General features: G+C 52.1%; 1 protein-coding gene across 6 annotated transcripts in view; it reads right to left on the reverse strand.

Annotated features, from left to right (window-relative positions):
- The window catches only part of KIAA1671, a 185,290-nt gene that overhangs the window by 105,940 nt on the left and 60,711 nt on the right, over positions 1-18,639 (reverse strand). For all 6 annotated transcript variants that reach the window (XR_013831448.1, XM_079943577.1, XM_079943578.1 and 3 more), the window contains 2 exons: positions 13,668-16,439; positions 4,850-4,975 (listed from right to left, as the gene is read on the reverse strand). Coding sequence is in view for 5 of the 6 variants with exons in the window: in XM_079943577.1 (XP_079799703.1) it covers positions 4,850-4,975; positions 13,668-16,439 (2,898 nt within the window). In the remaining variant the exon portion in view is untranslated. The remainder of the gene's footprint in view (positions 1-4,849; positions 4,976-13,667; positions 16,440-18,639) is intronic.

An 18,639-nucleotide genomic window follows, 5' to 3' on the forward strand; every position in this document is an offset into this window, starting at 1 on the left:
CCCTAATTTTGGGCCTAATTTTGGGGGGGGGCTAGGAACCATGAGCAAATTGAATGAGGGAATGCAGGTGAAGCACGCGACAGGGCGCCTGGCACACACAGTAAGGGCTCAGTGAACCGGAGCCATTAGAACCCACGGCAGGTATTTACTTACCTTCTTATCCACCTGTGTCTTATTCGTAACATGCAGATAAACATTTGTCAAAAGAAAGACTGGGGGGCTTCCCTGGTGGCGCAGTGGTTGAGAGTCCGGCTGCCGATACAGGGGACACGGGTTCGTGTCCCAGTCCGGGAGGATCCCACATGCCGCGGAGCGGCTGGGCCCGTGAGCCATGGCGCTGAGCCTGCGCGTCCGGAGCCTGTGCTCCGCAACGGGAGAGGCCACAACAGTGAGAGGCCCGGGTAACGCAAAAAAAAAAGAAAAGAAAGACTGAACCCCCGAAATGTTCCATCTCAGCCCAACTGGACTGGTCACTGACCCCCCGACACGCCTCTCGCTTCACCTCACCTCCATGCCTTTGCATGCGTTGTCCTTACTTCCTGAGCGCCCGCCTTCACCTAACTATGCCCTCCCGGGCCACAGGCCCGCCTGGACTGTGGACCCGAGGAAACTGAGTGAGAGACTCTCCAGGGCCCCCTCACTCAGGGCCTGGCACAAAGTAGGCCCACGAGGGGGTGAACTCGTCACTAGATGAGCCACCAAATGCTGACTGACGGGTTTGGGGATTTGGGAGAACATTCTTGAGGTTACCAGAGGCCCATCTGCCACATCGCAGGGAAGCCCCAGAGCCAGTGAATCTGTGCCTTCACGGTCACGGGAGGGGCCTCTGGGGTGAACCATGACCCAAGGTCGTGGTCCACGACTGAGTCACCGTGTTTTACGATCCCAGCACGAGTGCAAGCCAAAGGCTCACTTTACGAGGAAAAGAGGGTGTGCCCATCCACCATCACCCCTGGATGGGGGAGGGAGAAGGCTGGGCGCAGGACTAGGACCCGCCACACAGACCGGAGGTCCTAAGGACGGCCCTGAAAGGAGCGGGGGAGCAGAGAGAGCAGAGAGCACCGGCCAGGGACTCAGAACTCCAGTCCCAGCCCAGCCTGGCTGCCGTGGGACCCCCCGGACAGAACACCTCCCCTCCCCTGCCCTCCGTTTCCTCAACGGCAAAAAAACTCCTAAGAGAGGGGACAACTTCCCGTTCCATCAGCAGCTCTTTGAGAGAATATAGAGGAAAAAAACAGCTGACAGCAAATCATAATTAACAACACAGTGGGACTTCCGTGGTGGCGCAGCAGTTAAGAATCCGCCTGACAATGCAGGGGACACGGGATCGAGCCCTGGTCCGGGAAGATCCCACATGCCGCGGAGCAACTAAGCCCGTGCGCCACAACTACTGACCCTGCGCTCTAGAGCCCGCGAGCCACAACTACTGAGCCTGTGTGTCACAACTACTGAAGCCCGCGCGCCTAGAGCCCATGCTCCACAACAAGAGAAGCCACCGCAATGAGAAGCCCGCGTACCGCAACGAAGAGCAGCCCCCGCTCCCCGCAACTAGAGAAAGCCTACGTGTAGCAACAAAGACCCAACGCAGCCAAAAATAAGTAAATTTATTTAAAAAAAAACCCAAACAAAAACACAGTAACATTTATCAGGCAGTTACTCTCCATCAGCGCTTTATAAGCATCATCTCTTTTCAGCCCCATCTCCTACCACACGATGAGGTGGACTCAGACCTTGGGAGAGGCACTTACTGGCTCTGAGCCTCAGTTTTCCCACCTGTAAAATGGGGATAAACTAGTATCTACGCCACCCAGTAAGCACTGTGGTGGGCACTGTTATTCCTGCAATCCACCACTTTACAGCGGAAAAAAAGAGAGGCGCTGAGTGCTAAACTCACTCGTTTGCCGCCTCTATGAAGCGGCCGGGTGGAACCGGTCTGACCTCATGCTCAGGGTCTGACCAGCTGGGGGTGGGCAGGGCTCTGCAGATCAGCAGGGCATCAGCCCCAGTGCGTCCCAGGCACCCTTCGGAGGGTGGCCAACCCTAGGCTGGACAAATATCACATTCTCAGCCCCGGGGATTGGTTGGCTGTCTTGTTTCCTTGTGAGCGATGCCCCAGGCACTGCAGGCCCAAGGGCAGAGAGGGGCTGGCAGAGTGGTCCCAGGCCAAAAGCACAGGCCTGAGGCAGAAGGGGCCCAGGGCTAAGGCTGGAGGCGAAACAGGCCCAGTATGCATTCCAGCTCCCCCGTTTGCTAACTGTGTGGCCTCGGGCAAGTGGCTTAACCTCTCTGAGACTCGGTTTCCTCCTCTGCAAAAGGGGATTCATATTCCCTAACATGAGTGGGGAGTGGGGACTGACAAGGCCTGGCGCACAGACTCAAAAAAGGGAGATGAACCTGAATCTCAATTGGAAGTCAACAGTACAAAGTCATCAATCAAAACAGTGACGGGAGTAATGGCGGATGGCGTTTATCCACTAGTGAGTGAATCCTCAAACGTACCACGGAGTATAAAACGCGGGACTGACCACCTCCTACCTCCAGAGGGGTAGGGGCAGCTGGCAGGGCCAAGGGCTCAGGACCCCAGGCCTCACCTGCAGGGTTGCCCTGCCTACGTCAGGCCCTCTCTCGAGGCCTCAGTTTCCCCGTTCATAATGAGAGAGTTGGACTAGGAGAGAAAAAAGGGAGACGACAGGAGGAGGGGGAGTTAGGAGGAGGAGGAGGAGGGGGCAAGGGAGGTGGAAGAGAAGGAGAGGAAAAGGAAGGCGGGAACAGTGATCCCCGCAGCCAAGGCATTAACTGGGAATTTACTCTCCTGAGGGCTGAGTGACCTCATTTACTGCTCACAAAAATACTCTGGAGGCCACTTAGGACCAGCCTCATTTTACAGAAGCAAAAACTGAGGCTCAGTGGGGTCCATCAGACCACTTGCCTGAGGTCACAGAGTGCCAGGGTCAGAACTTGAACCTACTTCTTTCAGCCTCCAGAGCCCCAATGCTGAGGTCCCCCCAGACAGGCTTTTGGAGCCATCAGAAAGTGAGCTGAACACCATCACCCCCTGGTGGCCACTACCTGGAATTGCAGGTGTCAGTCCTGAAAGCAGGGAACTGAGGTCTGGGGCCCCAGCTCTGTCTTGCTCAGGCTCAGTACCCCAACCCGTCCACCTCTGGGGGAGAGGTGATCAAGCAGGCAGTAATGGGGCAGGGGCCTTGGGGGCCAGAAGGAGGGAGCCACCTGACGACTCCATGGACAAAGGCTCCTCAGTGACAGAGGGAGAAAGGGGAGGGGCCAGCAAGCAGAGACTGTAAAAAGACAGGGTTTGAATGCTCTTCGCTCCATGGCCTTTGTCTTCTCTCTCTCTCTCTCTCTCTCTCTCTCTCTCTCTCTCTCACACACACACACACACACACACACAATCAGATAAGCTGAGTCAGTGTGCCTGAGAGGGAATGGAGACAAGGGTGAGAAAGAAATCGGTGGCTGAGATCTGGACACTTGAGGAATTTTCCAGGGCTTCTCAGCCGATGTCTGAGTCCCCGCATGGGAGCTGTCACCCCCAGCCCCACAGTCAGGCCTTTTCACTCTCCCATCAGGTCTCAGCAAGAAGCCTGCCAGGGGCAGTGTCTTCACCCATTTTACAGGAGGAGACCAAGGTTTAGGTAACTGAAGTCTCTTGCCCGTGGCCATAAAGCTAGACGGAATGGACCTCAGGCTTCAATGCTGCAGAAGCCCACGTCTCAGAGACGTGAGACCGGGCACAGATAACCACTGAAATGCATGCAGCCTTGCACTCAGAATGATCTCAGGCACAGAGCTGGTGTTGCCTCATTAAAAAGGGCTTATCTCAGATGTCCCCACGTGGGGCCCAGGGCCCGAGAGGAAATGCAGAGCTCAGATCTCCCAGGATCATGGAGCAAAAGTGAAAAGAAAATAAACAGAAAAGAAAATCACGGAAATTCAGATGTGGTAAAGCCCTGGAACCCAGCTGGGGACACTGAGGCTCCAGGGAAGGGGGCTCCCCTGGGGTCCTGCCACCTCATTTACCTACTTGCTTCCACAAGTGAGGAAACAGGCTGAGAGGGAGGAAGTGCTGGCTGAGGAGACAGAGCTCAGTGACAGCCAAAAGGACACTCAAAAACAAGAATAATAACAACAATGATAATAATAATGGTAACGTAACACTTATTAAAGTGTTTACCGTGTACCTGGGACCAAGCTAAACACTTCTCGAATTATCTTATCTGAACCCCACATCAGCCCTGTGAAGTAGATGCTATTACTACCCCCATTTTACAGATGAGGAAACTGAGGCCGGGCACCCATCTGCATGCACAGCTAGGATGTGAACCCAGGCGATCCGGCTCCAGAAGCAGCTTAACTCCACCTTCCTCCTGTCTTCACCACACTGTCAATCACTGTCTGAATTACCATGTGCTGGGCCCCACGCAATCCTACTCCATCCTCCCAGCAGTGCAAAAGAAGCAGGAATCACAGCCCCGTTCTCTTGGTGAACAAACTGAGGTGCATAGAAATTAATAAAAACTGCTCAAAGAGTCTGAGAGGAGACAGTGCTGGGATTTGAACCCAGGGCGCTCGGACCCCAGCATGTGTTCTCCTCACTGCTCCACACCAAGCAGCAGGGGCTACCCCTCCACAAGGGGCCAAAAACCCACGAGGGGAGAAGGCTTCCCCAGCAGAGCCACCAAACACCCTCCACGTCATGAACCACGGCACAGCCAGACAACACCAGGCTCCCGGACAGTCACCTGCCTGTCCCCGTCCCCTGCAGGCCCTGGGGCCAGCCTGGGACATTCCCAACTGCATCCACTCTGGCCACGCCAGCACCACTCACCACCAAGGGCCCGCTCCTCTTGTCCTTGCAGAAGCTGTGGCTTCTCCGGGGGCCCGCGGCCACAGGGATCACCTGCCAGAGCAGCGGCTCGTTGTCCTGGAGGGCAAACTCCCTCCCCGGCGGCACCTGAGGCACAGGACGCAAGAAGAGGACTTTACTGGGGCTTCCCTATTTGCAGGAAGAATATGTTACACCGAGAGAGTCCATTCTGGCCTAAAAGGGCAAAGAAGAAAACTAAAGCACCAGATGCTCCATCCCCCACCCCGCACCATCCCATGGCAGGCAGTCCACCTCAATGAACGGGGGTAATATGTAGGATCAGCAGGTCTGGGTTCAGCCCAGCCTCAGCCACTTAGTAACTGTGTGACCTCAGCTGTGTGCCTTAACCTCTCTGAGCCTTGACCATGTGGGGAAAGACCCCCTAATAATCGTCCTCAGTTCAGGGATGGACCAGCCCATGGAAAACGTGTGACTCAGTGCTGCCACCAGGGGGCAGACGTGCGTGAGACCTGGGTGCCTGGTTGGCTTCACCTTAGTCTCCCCCATGCCTGGCATGTGGGGAGCCCTCCGTAAATGTTAGCCTGCCTCATCACTGCCACTGGCAACTTTGGTGACCTCATTTTAGACATCTTTCCATGCATCCAAACACATGTGCACATATACAGAGAAATGGTACATGAATACAACGGAGTAGGTGTGCTGGTATGAATCCTGTTATTTTTATATATAAGGGGATACAGTCACAAGCCAGTAAACACAGGACTCTAGAATGTGGATTTTACATACCTCATACTGTCCCTGCCCAGAGAGGGAAGGCGTCTGCTTAAGAACACATAGCACGAGTGAGGAGCATGGCTTGATTCCTGATCCCTTGCCTCACAGCCTCTTTTCTGATGCCTTATGAGGCTCTCCGGTTCTCCTCTGACCTCCCTGGCTATTCCTTCTGAGGCTCCCTGCATCTCAGAGGGACATGTGAAAGTGTGACCCAGGCCAGCCATGCAGCCTCCTCTTCCACATCACTCCCTTGGGGTTTCTTATCACACCCCATGGCTTAAGTAAATCCCGTGTACACATGGACGAGTCCGGATTCTGTCTCTCTGTGTTGGGACTCCAGACTTGCAGATCCCATTGCCCACTTACCATCTATAGTCACTGCTCACACTGGTCTGAGACCTCATGTGCCCAAAACAGGCCTCTCCATTCCTCCCCTCTAATCTTGTCCCTGTCACCAGCTGGGTAGGCCAAGACCCTTGGGTCACCCTCTGTCTCCTCTTTCTCTCCGTCCCATCAACAAAGTTGACACTGCCTTCAAAACATGCTGCAAACCTCACATCATATACCAACATCGACTCAAAATAGATCAAAGACCTAAATGTCAGAGCCAAAAGGAGAAAACTCTTAGAAGAAAATATAGGCTTATATCTTCATGACCTTCATGGATTAGGCAAGGGTTTCTTAGATAGGACACCAGAAGCTCAAGCAACAAAAGACAAGTAAGCTAGACTACATCAAAATGAAAGACTTTGATGCTTCAAAGGGCACCATTAAGAAAGTGAAAAGTGGGACTTCCCTGGTGGCGCAGTGGTCGGGAATCCGCCTGCCAATGCAGGGGACACAGGTTCGATCCCTGGTCCAGGAAGATCCCACATGCCGTGGAGCAACTAAGCCCATGCACCACAACTACTGAGCCCGTGTGCCACAACTACTGAAGCCCGCACGCCAAAAGCCTGTGCTCCACAGCAAGAGAAGCCATTGAAATGAGAAGACCGCACATCGCGAAGGGTAGCCCCTGCTCGCCGCAACTAGAGAAAGCCCGTGCGCAGCAACAAGACCCAACGCAGCCAGAAGTTAATTAATTAATTAATTGATTAATTTTAAAAAAGTGAAAAGACAACCCACAGAATGGGAGAACATTCCTGCAGATCATTATGTCTCATAAGGCACTTGTATCCAGAATGTACAAAGAATAATTACAGCTCAATAATAAAATAACAAACGAATCTAAAAATGGACAAAGGATCTGAATAGACATTACTCCAAAAAAGTACACAAATGGCCAATAAGCACGTTAAAAGATGCTCAACAGGAAATGCAAATCAAAACCACAACGATCGTTTTGCAATATATACAAATACTGAATCATCATGTTGTACATCAGAAACTGATATAACATTACATGTCAATTATATCTCAATTTAAAAAAAACCACCATGAGATATCACTTCACACTCACTAGGATGGCTAGAATCAGAAAGACAGATGATAGCAAATGTTGGCTAGGATGCAGAAAAATTAGAACTCTCATACACTGCTGGTGGGAATGCAAAATGGTGCAGCTGCTTTGGAAAACAGTCTGACAGCCCCACGAAGGTGAAACCTGGAGTTATTACCATGTGACCCAGCAATGCCACTCCCAGGTATATAGCCAAAGAAATGAAAGCATACAAAAGTTTGTGCAGGAATGTTCATACCACCTTCCTCCATAATAGCTAAAGAGTGGAAACAACCCAAATGCCCATCACCGATGAATGGATAAATAAAATGGGGTGCATCTGTACTGCAGAATATTATTCGGCCATAAAAAGGAATGAACTACTGATATATGCTACAATACGGATGGACCTTGAAAACTTTATGCTAAGTGAAAGAGGTCAGTCACAAAGGACCACTTCGTGTGATTTCATTTATATGAAATGTCCAGAATAGGCAAACCTATAGAGACAGAAAGTAGATGAATGGTTGCCTGGGCCCGGAGGGTATTAGGAGAACAGGAAGTGACTAGTCAGCGGGTACAGGGCTTTCTGGGGGATGAAGAAGATATTTTAAAATTGAATGTGATTATGGTTGCGGAACTCTGTGAATATAGTAAAAGCCACTGAATTAACTGTACACTTTAAATGGGTGAACTGCATGGGCCATGAGTTTATATCTCAGTAAAGCTGTTACCACCTCCTCAAAAACTGCTGCTAACCCCTCCACAGCCACCACCCTGGTGCAAGCCCTGTCACCTGTCTGGAGACCATGGCAGCCTCCTCACAGGCCTCCCTGCTTCCACCCTCACCCAGAGGGCAGCCAGGGGTCCCTCTGAGACACAGATGGTGGCAGCAGCTCAGAACCCTTTGCTAGCTCCCTTACGCTCTGGGCCCTCCTCCCCTCCCCAGCGCAGCTCTGGCCAGCATCCCAGGGCCCACTGGGGTCCCTCCAGCATCCCCAGGACCAGCTCATCTCCGTGCTGGGGCATCTTCACTCGCTGCTTCTGCCTCTTCCCCGCAGATCCTGGCCTGTCTGGGGTGCTCCCATCATTCACATGGCATCTGTCAAGTCCCTTCCCATGAGACCATCCCTTAGAGAAAGGGGGTGACAGGGAGGTTACTCTATCTCCCCAGAACTTAAACCACTCTCTGCATGATCCCACTCACTCACTCTGCTTGCCCATCTGGACCAGCCCTGCCTGCTAGAACACTCTGTGATTATGCGAGGCTCTCCATCTGGGCTGAGCAATACCATGGCCATGGGCCACTTGTGGCTTTTTTTTTTTTTTTTTTTGTGGTACGCGTGCCCCTCACTGTTGTGGCCTCTCCCGTTGCGGAGCACAGGCTCCGGACGCACTGGCTCAGCGGCCGTGGCTCACGGGCCTAGCCGGTCCGTGGCACATGGGATCTTCCCGGACCGGGGCACGAACCCATGTCCCCTGCATCAGCAGGCAGACTCTCTGCGCCATCAGGGAAGCCCCACTTGTGGCTTTTGAGCACTTCGATGTGTCCAGTGCGATGAAGAAACTGAATTTTGGATCTTACTTAATTTTAACTAATTTAAATGGAAAGACACACACGTGGCTAGTGGCTGCCGTACTGGACAGCACAACCTCATACAGCGGACTGAGCCTCCCAGCAGCCCTGGTGCCCAGAACAGGGCCTGACACCAGACTCGTACACTTATTCGACGTGTGAAGAGATGAAGGTTGACCCTAAGTGCATCCCTCTGACTTCCACAAACCTTCTCCACATCAGGCCCTAGGCCAGGCACTTGACTATATGTTACTTTGTGATAAATCTCCAGCAAGTCCATGAGGCAAGCAGGATTCCCATTCTACAGGTGAGGAAACTGAGGCTCAGAGAGGTCTGGCAAGGTGCCCAGAGCCACACAGCTGGTAAGTCACAAAGCTAGGTCTGCCCAATGCCAGGTCTGCCCCATTTGCAGTCCAGGGCTGTTTCCAGGAAGAAATCAAATCATGAAAGTACAAAGTGTTCATCTTCCTAATGAAGAATTCTTTTTCCAAAAGGAAAGTGGCGGAACTTCAGCCAGCAGGTTATAGGAAGGAACTACAGATGGCCTCACACACAAGTGACAAGATGGAGGGCACTCACTGGGAGCATGAGCTCCAGAAGTTTGATAACCCAGCTGGCTGGCAAGGCTGAGGGAAGACGGGGCCCTGTCATCACTAGGGAGGATGGGAACTGGTACAGCTCCACTGCACGGCACGCTGGCAGTCCTGCAAAATCACAGCCCCTTTCCCCCATGGAAGGGCAATCGCCATTCTGAACCCACAGATACACCTGCACGTACCTGGTTTATAAATAGTAAAAGGTGGGAAATATCATCCACCTCTACTATGCAGCAGTTAAAAACAATGAGGACGCTCGCTGTCTGCGGGCTGAATGCAAAAGTTCTCGAAGAGGCTTTATACAAAAAAAAAAAAAAAGGCAGGTAGCAGATCTGTGGGTTCAGCATTGACCCTCCACCCAAGAATCCCCAGGGGAGCTTTTAAAACTGACAAAGGCGGGCCCCACCCCAGAGACTTCAGCCAAATTGGTCTGGGGGGAAGCCCCTGCACTGCTGTCTTTTAGGACTTACCCATAGGCAACCAAAGTTTCAACCACTCTTAGAGAATGCTCACTTTTATGGAAAAGGGAAGGAAAAACAAGACTTAACGTATTCACATTTGCTTGTATTTTTGGAAAGAAACTCTAAAAGAATTTGGGGAGAAAAGAATATGATTACGGGATGAGGAGGAAACGGGAGGGATGGAGAATGAGAGGTCTGGGGGAATTTTTACTTTATAAGTATTTTTGGAGCCATGTGAAAATATTCTCTCTTGAAATGAAAATAAATCATTTGATGAAATGAAATACTATAATTGGGGCTGGGACAAAGTTCTGATAAATGTTAAGTGAAAAAGAAAGAAAGAGTGAGAACGAAGGGAAGAGAGGAAAGGAGGGAGGGAGGGAGGAATAACTTTAATTGCAATCACACCCCATGTGGGGCACATGAGCAGAATTGGCTGTCGATCAAGAAATCGTCACCCAAGGAAGCAGAGATGCACCTCAAGATGCTCAATGAAGCCCTAGAACTCAAATCAACCCAAATGTCCATCCACAAAAGTCTGGATAAAAAAAGCTTGGGCTCAGTCCCATAATGAAATACTTTGCAACCATTAGAAATAATAAGGTGATTATATATGCACTTTTTTTTCTGTTAAAGTTTTAAAGCAAGTTATCTGGGTGTATATCTGAAAAAAAAATTAACTCAGAAAGATCCATGCACCCCAATGATCACAGCAGCATTATTTATAGTTGCCAAGGTATGGAATGTAATGTCCATCAACAGGTGAATGGGTAAAGAAGATGTGGTGCGCGTGTGTGTACCACACACACACTGGAGTATTACCTGGCCATTAAAGAGAACGAAAGCTTGCCATTTGCAGCGGCATGGACGGATTTGGAGGGCATTATGCTAGGTGAAATAAGTCAGAGAGAGAAAGACAGATACTCTATGGTATCATATGGGGAATCTAAAAACTACAACTACAAAACAAACTAGTGAATATAATAAAAAAGAAGGAGACTCACAGACATAGAGAACAAACTAATGGTTACCAGTGGGGCATGGGGGGAAGGGGCAACACAAGCATGAGGCGGCAGGGAGGTACAAACCATTGGGTGTAAACAGGCTCGAGGATGTATTGTATAACACGGGGAATATAGCCAATATTTTGTAATAACTGTAAATGGAAAGTAATCTTTAAAAATTTTACAAAACATTTTTTAAAAAGTTTAAATACACGACAGAGAAAACAAAGCAAGTTGTGAGACTTTCTGAAGAATGCTGCCATGTTTCCACAGAAAAGTATGCATTTACCTATCTGTGTCTGGGCCAGGGTGCCCCAGCCTCAGATCTACATACATTTGGGGCTCCATGATTCTCTGTGTTGGGGGCTGCGCTGTAGGATGTTGTGGAGTACCCCTGGTCTCCACCCAGTAGATGCCAGGAGCAAACTCTTCCCTGGTTACAACAACAAAAAACATCTCAAACTTTGCCAAATGCGCCCTGGCAGCAAAGCTGCCCATGGCCGAGAACCACCAACAGGTCTGGAGGGGAGGGTCCCAGTGCACCAGAGGGTCCTCATTCGGGGGAGCTTTCCATCCTAAACCATATGTTTCAATAATATTTTAAATTGCACCCAAGCATTCACTACTTTTGCAATAAGAAAAATACAACAATTATAAATCAATACATATGCGATGGGTAAGCCACTCTGGAGTGCAGGCAAGTCTCCAAGAAGATCAAAAACTGTAACAGTGGCTGCATCTGGGGGACGGGAAAGGAAAGGGGTCCGGGGGGACATTTTTATATACATGTTATACACTCTTGTAAGGTTTGAATTTTCAACAACCAACATTTTTTACTTCTGTTTTGCTCTTATTTATTTTTTAAAGGTCCAGAACCAAAGATCTTTGGGCAGGAGAGAAGAGAAACGGGGAGCTGTTCCAAAGCTTCCCAGTCCCCTTTGTGAGAAAACAGATCCCCTGACAATGAGCGCTCCTGGGGCCTCGGCACCCCGGGCGGGCGTCCAAGGCCAGGCTGGGGTGGCCCCTCCACGAGGCCCCGAGTCTCCTGCTGCCGGCGGGCCCCTCAGCCAGGTGCTGGCACACAGATGCAGTGTCACATTTCCATGGCCTCCTCTCTCTCTCGCTTCCCCATAACAACAGCCTGGAGCTGGGGGGTGGGGGGTGGGGGGTGGGGGGTGGGCGGGGGGTAGGTGAAACCCTTCCTGGAGGCGCATCTGCGGAGCCCGCTGCCTGCCTGACCCATGCTGGGCACTTTACCTCCTCTCCGCCTGGTAGCAGCGCCTCAAGGAAGGAATCCCCGTTAACTCCTAACTCCAGAGAGGGGGAAACTGAGGCTCGGGGAGGCCAAGTGCCTGCTCTGCACACAGCTGACAGGTGAGCGGCAGAGCAGAGATTCCAACACAAGCCTGAATATGGTCATCGGAAGACACGTGGGTTCAAAGTCTGCTTCCACCACTTGCATGCCCTGAACCTTAGGTGAATTCTCCTATCACTTAATTTCCACAACATCCCTTTCTAGGTTGGCTGGGGGGTGACAGGAAGGGCCCCGTAGTCAGTTACCACACTGGCCCCAGGGCATGCCATTTTTTTCCCCACCTCTGAACCTTTGCCCATGCTGCGCTCCTACCAAGAATGCCCTCACCTCCTCTAATCATCACATCCGAATTCATATCCATCTCTCAAGGGTGGGCTCAGGCCAGGGCCTCCTCCGGGATGTCTCCCTGGGCCTCTTCTCCAGCGCCTCTGCACCACATCCTTTTCTGGCCGTCAATCACCGTGTCCCACCTCCACACAGAGATCAAAAGCTTCCTGAGGGCTGACTCCATGCCTCAGATTTCTTCCCCACCTTCATGATCTCTCATTCCACTGAAAGCTCGGGTATCGGGCCAGACCTAGGTGCAAACACTGGCTATGCCACTTGGTGCTTTGTGACTTGGGATAAGTTACTGAACCTCTCTGAGCCTCAGTTTTTTCCATCTGAACAAGGTGATCATACCTGCAGCAGACATTGTGGGTGCCCTGCCCACCACTCAAGTACACGCCAATGCTGCGTGAGGATTTTCCTCTCCACCACGGAGCACGGCCCCAGCCAGGTCAGAGGAGTCGGAACGGTGAAAGCCCCAGACACAGCCTCAGGCAAGGACAGAGGGGAACTAGGAAACAAACACTCCAGGTCCCCTCCCCCTTGGGCAGGACCACCCAGAGGTGAGCTGTGCTGCTCCCCAGGGGTCTCCAGTGAGAACGAGCCTCAGGTGCCCACACCTTCATCACCTGCTTCCCTTCCCTGACTCACTTCTCCTCCCCACACCGGCTCCTCAGGGGGTCACCTCCTAAAACAACTTGCAGGGGGCTGCTTCTATAGGAACACAAACCACGACAATCCCTCTCGTGTGGACTGTCCCGAGGCTCATGTGAGCTCGCTCATTCAACAAACACTTCTTGAATGTTCACGAAACATCAAGCAGGATGCTGGATGCTGGGGATACAATGATGAACGTGATGCAGCATCCTGGAATACAGCAGGTGCTCAATAAATGACACCTATTGTGATCATTCTAGCCCAGAGGTTTAAAACTGATAGCCCACAGGCTGTATAGTGCCAGCAGACAAGTTCTGTTTGGACTAAGCAGCATTTTTTTAGTACTCTGTCCTCATTTCATAATGGGGGGAGGGGATTACGGACAAAAATCTGGATCTTTCCGGTTCTCTTGATAAATCAGATCTGCCATCTCAATGCCACCTTCCTCACTTGTCAAGAACCAGCTGGGGCTGCGCAGCGGTTGCCCCCTTCCGATAAGGCGTGGGCTCTCCATTTGCCACAAGCCCCACCACTCCCTAGTGTCTCACACCCAGCCTGACTCCACTCATTTCCATACTCACCTGGCCTACCCACGTGGGTTCTGAGTTTGAGACCCCTGGCCTGCATGTTTAACAACGTTTGACAAAACTGCAACATGGTTTGTACTCACCTTTTGACTGTCTCGATTCCCCGACTCCTGCTGACAGAGCCCCGTCTTGATGTCTTTGGCCTCTGAACTCTCCCTAGGGAGGCTGGGCCTCCCTTTGGGCTGCTCTTGCCTCCTCTCTCTGGCTTCCTGCATGATGAACAGGCCCTCTCGGATTTTGAGAGGGGGGCCTTTCTCCGAGTGGGCCCTCTTGACATCCAGCAGTGACCTTCCACAGTCCCATGGGTGGTTGCCCCATTGGGTCACACTGCCCTCCTCTCCCCTCCCGAGGGATTTCCTTGGGAGCCCTTTCTTCTGGTCAGTGGGGGAGGACCTGGGTGGCACGGTGGCCCCGCTGCCCAGATCCTCCCAGGAGGTGGTGGGCTTTGACTCAGCCGGGGAATGCGGGCACTTTGCACTGTGATGTTTACTGATGAAGGCCTTTTTCTCATCGGTGACCCCCGAGCCTTTTTTCCTGGGACCTGCAGGGCCAGAAGAGGCCCCTGGATATTTCTCAGGAGGAGCTGAGTGCGGCAGAGCCCACAGAGGAGGGCTGACCTTGGTGTTCGTGGCTGCCTCCAGGGTCTCTGCCAGTTGCTTGCCCGAGCCGGGGGTAGGACTGGGGTTTGTTTCGGCAAAACTGGCTTGTTTCCGGGGCCCCTCAATTTCAGGGCCCTCCTTCAGGCTCCTCCGTCTCCGATCCACCTCGCCTTGCTGGCCAGGCCTCTCGGGATTCGAGCCTCTGGGCTCTGTGGGCGGTCCCCCCACCAGCTCCTGAGCCTCCCTGGGGCCTGCGGCCGGCTGTCTCTGGTACTCGGCCATCAGGACGTCAATGTCGAGGACACTGGACCTGTAACCATCCTTGATTTTACCTGGGAACGTCTCGCTGACCACCTCCGTCTTCCTTCTGAGCAGGAGATGGGTGGCTTTCGGGTGACTTTTGAGAGCCGGAGGTGTTTTGGGAGCACCACGGGGGGACGTCTTGTTCCCACGGTCCTTCCAGTCGCTGTGAAAACCAACGCTGTCTTCCGGTCCCCGACGAACCCATAAAGCATCGTCATCGGAGATTCTCTCGCTGGGAGGACCCAGAATCCTCTCCCCAAGAGATGCTGGCCTCGGAGTCTTTGGAAAGCTTGCACGGTCATGCTCTCTGCCTGGAGCCTGGTTTTTACTGCCCATGGTCTCCAGCAGCTCTTCATGGTTCAGAGAAACCAAGGTAGATGTTAAAAGATGAGGTGATGGAGGTGGGGCTATTTTTCTAGAATGTTCCATCAAGTTTTCGGACCTGGGCTTAACAATGCTCTTTGCTTTTTGAGTGTCGGGAATCTGATACGTCACTGCAAAAAAGGTCGCCTTGGGTTCCACAGATGACCCTTGCTTTGCTGCTGAAAGAACCTGTGACACGCCCGGGTTCCCCTGCTGGGGCTCCTCCCAACCGTGGGCTAGTTGAAGTTTTCCTAAGGCACCTGCGGTGTGGGTCAAATGACCCGTCTGTCTCTGCTCTGCCTTGGAAGAGTGCTCTGGGGCCAGTAAGCTGAATTCATCGAACTTCGCGTCATGGGGTAACGTCCGCCGCCTCCACCTCTCCATCCTCTGGTCGCTGGGGCTCACCTTCCGCATCCTGGCTTCGGGCTCTGGCACCCGGGCCGGCCTCGCTCCACCCTGGCCGCCAGCCACGGTGAGGGGCCCCTTCTGCAGTAGCACGTCTGCCTGTGGCCGGGCTCGGAAGTCAGAGGCCTCGCCCTTAGCCCTGGAAGGAGGCTCCAGAGGCCCCCCCTGGGGGGCACCCCTTTCCCCTGGCTTTATTCCGGCCCCGTCGATCCCCTGGTGCTGGGCCTCCTGGATGGCAGCCTGGATGGTCCTCGCAGAGGTGGCCTCGGGGCTTGGTTCCGAGCCTCTCTCTTCACTGACCCCCACAGCGGCTTTCTGCCAGTTGATAGTCACCCCACCTGTCCATCTGGGTGACAGACAATTGCCTCCAGACGTGTCCTTTAGCTCTCGGTGGAACTCAGGCTTTGGCCCGCTGACCTCACGCGTCCCTCGAGCTTCCCAGATCAGACTGGCCCTTTGGACAGACCCCACCTGGCCTTCCAGCCTGCGCTCGGGGTCAGCAGGGGTCACGGCAGGGGCCACCTCCTGGGACAGTGAGAGCCGAGACTGGCTGCTCCGGAGCGTCACAGCCTTCTCCTCGGGCGCCGTGGGGATGGCCTCGCTGTGCGCACGCTCCCCGACCGCGTGCACGATGTCATACCTGGGCTCGACCCTCTCGGATGCGGGAAGGCTTTCCAAGAGCTTGAGGCAGGGGTTATTACTGCACTTGTCGCCCACAGGGTATCTTCCCAGGACGGAAGACGTATGATGCTGTTTGGGCTCACCGTTGGAGAAGGCGGTCCGCCCAGATTTCTTTGGGTCGGGATTTTCCAACCACTCTTTCTTCAGGTATGTGGTTTGCGGGAAAGAGCTTCTCGACCCAAGGAACCTGGATCTGAGCTCCAAGACATCGGCCGTGTCCCTGGGGGTCATGGCTGCGGGACAGTGTCCTGATAGGTCAGCCACGGTGTGCTTCTCCACGTGATGTTCGAACACTGTGGCCCACACGGTCTGGAAGCTTCTGTCATCATCCGGGGTGCTGGCGGAAGGGCTCAGAGGCCCCACCACACTTTCGCTCCAACCGCTGCCAGGGACTTGGTCAGAACTGTCTTTCCACTCTGTCTGCCTGGATTTCTCCCGGGGTGTCGCAGGCTTCCAGGGGCTTCTTGGGACAGATGCTCCGTCCACACCATGCCCTTCCTTTTGCTGTGGAAAAAAAAAAAAAATCCAATTTAAGTTAAAGGGTTTGAAATGGAGGGAATTCCCTGGTGGTTCAGTGGTTAGGATTCCAGCCTTCCATTGCCAGGGCCCCGGGTTCGATCCCTCGTCAGAGAACTAAGATCCCACAAGTTGCGCAGTGCAGACAAAAAAAAACGTCGGGGGGCAGTTTGAAATGGAAAGAAAGAGATGAGGTGATTGAAATAGCTGCTTTGATTGATTGATTGATTGATTGATGTATTTATTTTTGGTTGCGTTGGGTCTTCCTTGTCGCGTGCAGGCTTTCTCTAGTTGCGGCGAGCGGGGGCTACTCTTCGTTGCGGTGCGCGGGCTTCTCATTTTGGTGGCTTCTCTTGTTGCAGAGCACGGGCTCTAGGTGCGTGGGCTTCAGCAGTTGTGGCACATGGGTTCAGTAGTTGTGACTCGCGGGCTCTAGAGCGCAGGCTCAGTGGTTGTGGCGCACGGGCTTAGTTGCTCCGCGGCATGTGGGATCTTCCCTGACCAGGGCTCGAACCCATGTTCCCTGCATTGTCAGGTGGATTCTTAACCACTGCGCCACCAGGGAAGCCCTGAAATAGCTGCTTTTAAAATCACAGCAGTGAGACACCATAAAATCTTACAGACTGAACATAGCCAGTGTGGGTGAGGATGTGGTGAAACGGCCACTCTCAGACACGGCCACTCTCAGACACTGTTGGTGAGAAGATAAATGGAATGGGCATGATTCTTGGGCAACTCAGTATATCTCTCATGATTTTAGGACACTCATTTCCTTTTATCTGGCCGATTTCCTCCCAGGATTCTTGCTTTGCTCACGTGCACTAGTCTATGTGAACAAGAAAGTTCATACAGCACGGTTTGTGAAACGAAAGAACACAGAAACAACCTAAATGCCCATCTGAAGGGCACTGGCTAAATAAATTCTGAAATATTCAAACAATTGAATACCACACAGGCACTTGGATCCACAGAAGTGGGGGCAGGTCCCAATGTCCTAACGTCTGAGAACACACAAAATGTCGTGCTGGTGGAAGAAAAGCAGGATGAGGAACTATATATTTATAATAAATTACCATTTTAAAAAACTACATGTGTACATGTGTATAAATATGTACGTGAGTACATAAACAGTGGAGAAAAGATAACAATCAAACTGGGAGTGAAGGGCTTCCCTGGTGGTGCAGTGGTGAGGAATCCGCCTGCCAATGCAGGGGACATGGGTTCAAGCCCTGGTCAGGGAAGATCCCACATGCCGTGGAGCAACTAAGCCCGTGTGCCACAACTACTGAGCCTGCGCTCTAGAGCCCGTGAGCCACAACTACTGAGCCCACGAGCCACAACTACTGAACCCACGTGCCACAACTACTGACGCCCGCACGCCTGGAGCCCGTGCTCTGCAACAAGAGAAGCCACCACAATGAGAGGCCCGTGCACCGCAACAAAGAGTAGCCCCCACTTGCCACAACTAGAGGAAGCCTGTGTGCAGCAACAAATAGCCAATGCAGCCAGAAATAAATAAATAAAATAAATTAATTTTAAAAAAAAACTGTGGGTGAAGGAGTGAGGGTAGGAAGAAGAAATGAGGAAGAGAACGTCATCTTTTAATCCTACACATTTTAGTTCTGTTGGGTTTTTATAATATTCATGTATTAGTGCTTAGTCATATCTAAAATTTTTCTTTTCTCTTAGAAAAAGGTCTACTTCAAGAAGTTACACAAAGATTTAACCATACGACCCACCAATTCCATTCCTGAGTATATACCCAAAAGAACTGAAAACAGGTGTTCAGACAAAAACTTGTACACCAATGTCCGCAGCAGCATTATTCACAATCGCCAAAAGCTGGAAACTCAAATGTCCGTCAATGGATGAATGGATAAACAGAAAGCCGTATATCCATGCAATGGAATATTATTCATCCATAAAAAAGAATGCAGCACTGATACATGCTATAACATAGATGAACCTTGAACACATAATGCAAAGTGAAAGAAGTCAGACCCAAAAGGCCACATACATGATTCCACTTATATGGAATACCCAGAATAGGCAAGTCTATAGAGACAGAAAGCAGATTCACGGTTGCCGGGGGCTGGAGGTGGGGGATGAGGAGTGACTGGATAAGGGGTTTCCATTTTGGGAAAACTAAGGGATCTTAGTTCCCTGACCAGGGATCGAACCCGCGTCC

This window comes from Stenella coeruleoalba (assembly GCF_951394435.1).
Source record: "Stenella coeruleoalba genome assembly, chromosome: 14".
Classification (NCBI taxonomy): domain Eukaryota; kingdom Metazoa; phylum Chordata; class Mammalia; order Artiodactyla; family Delphinidae; genus Stenella; species Stenella coeruleoalba.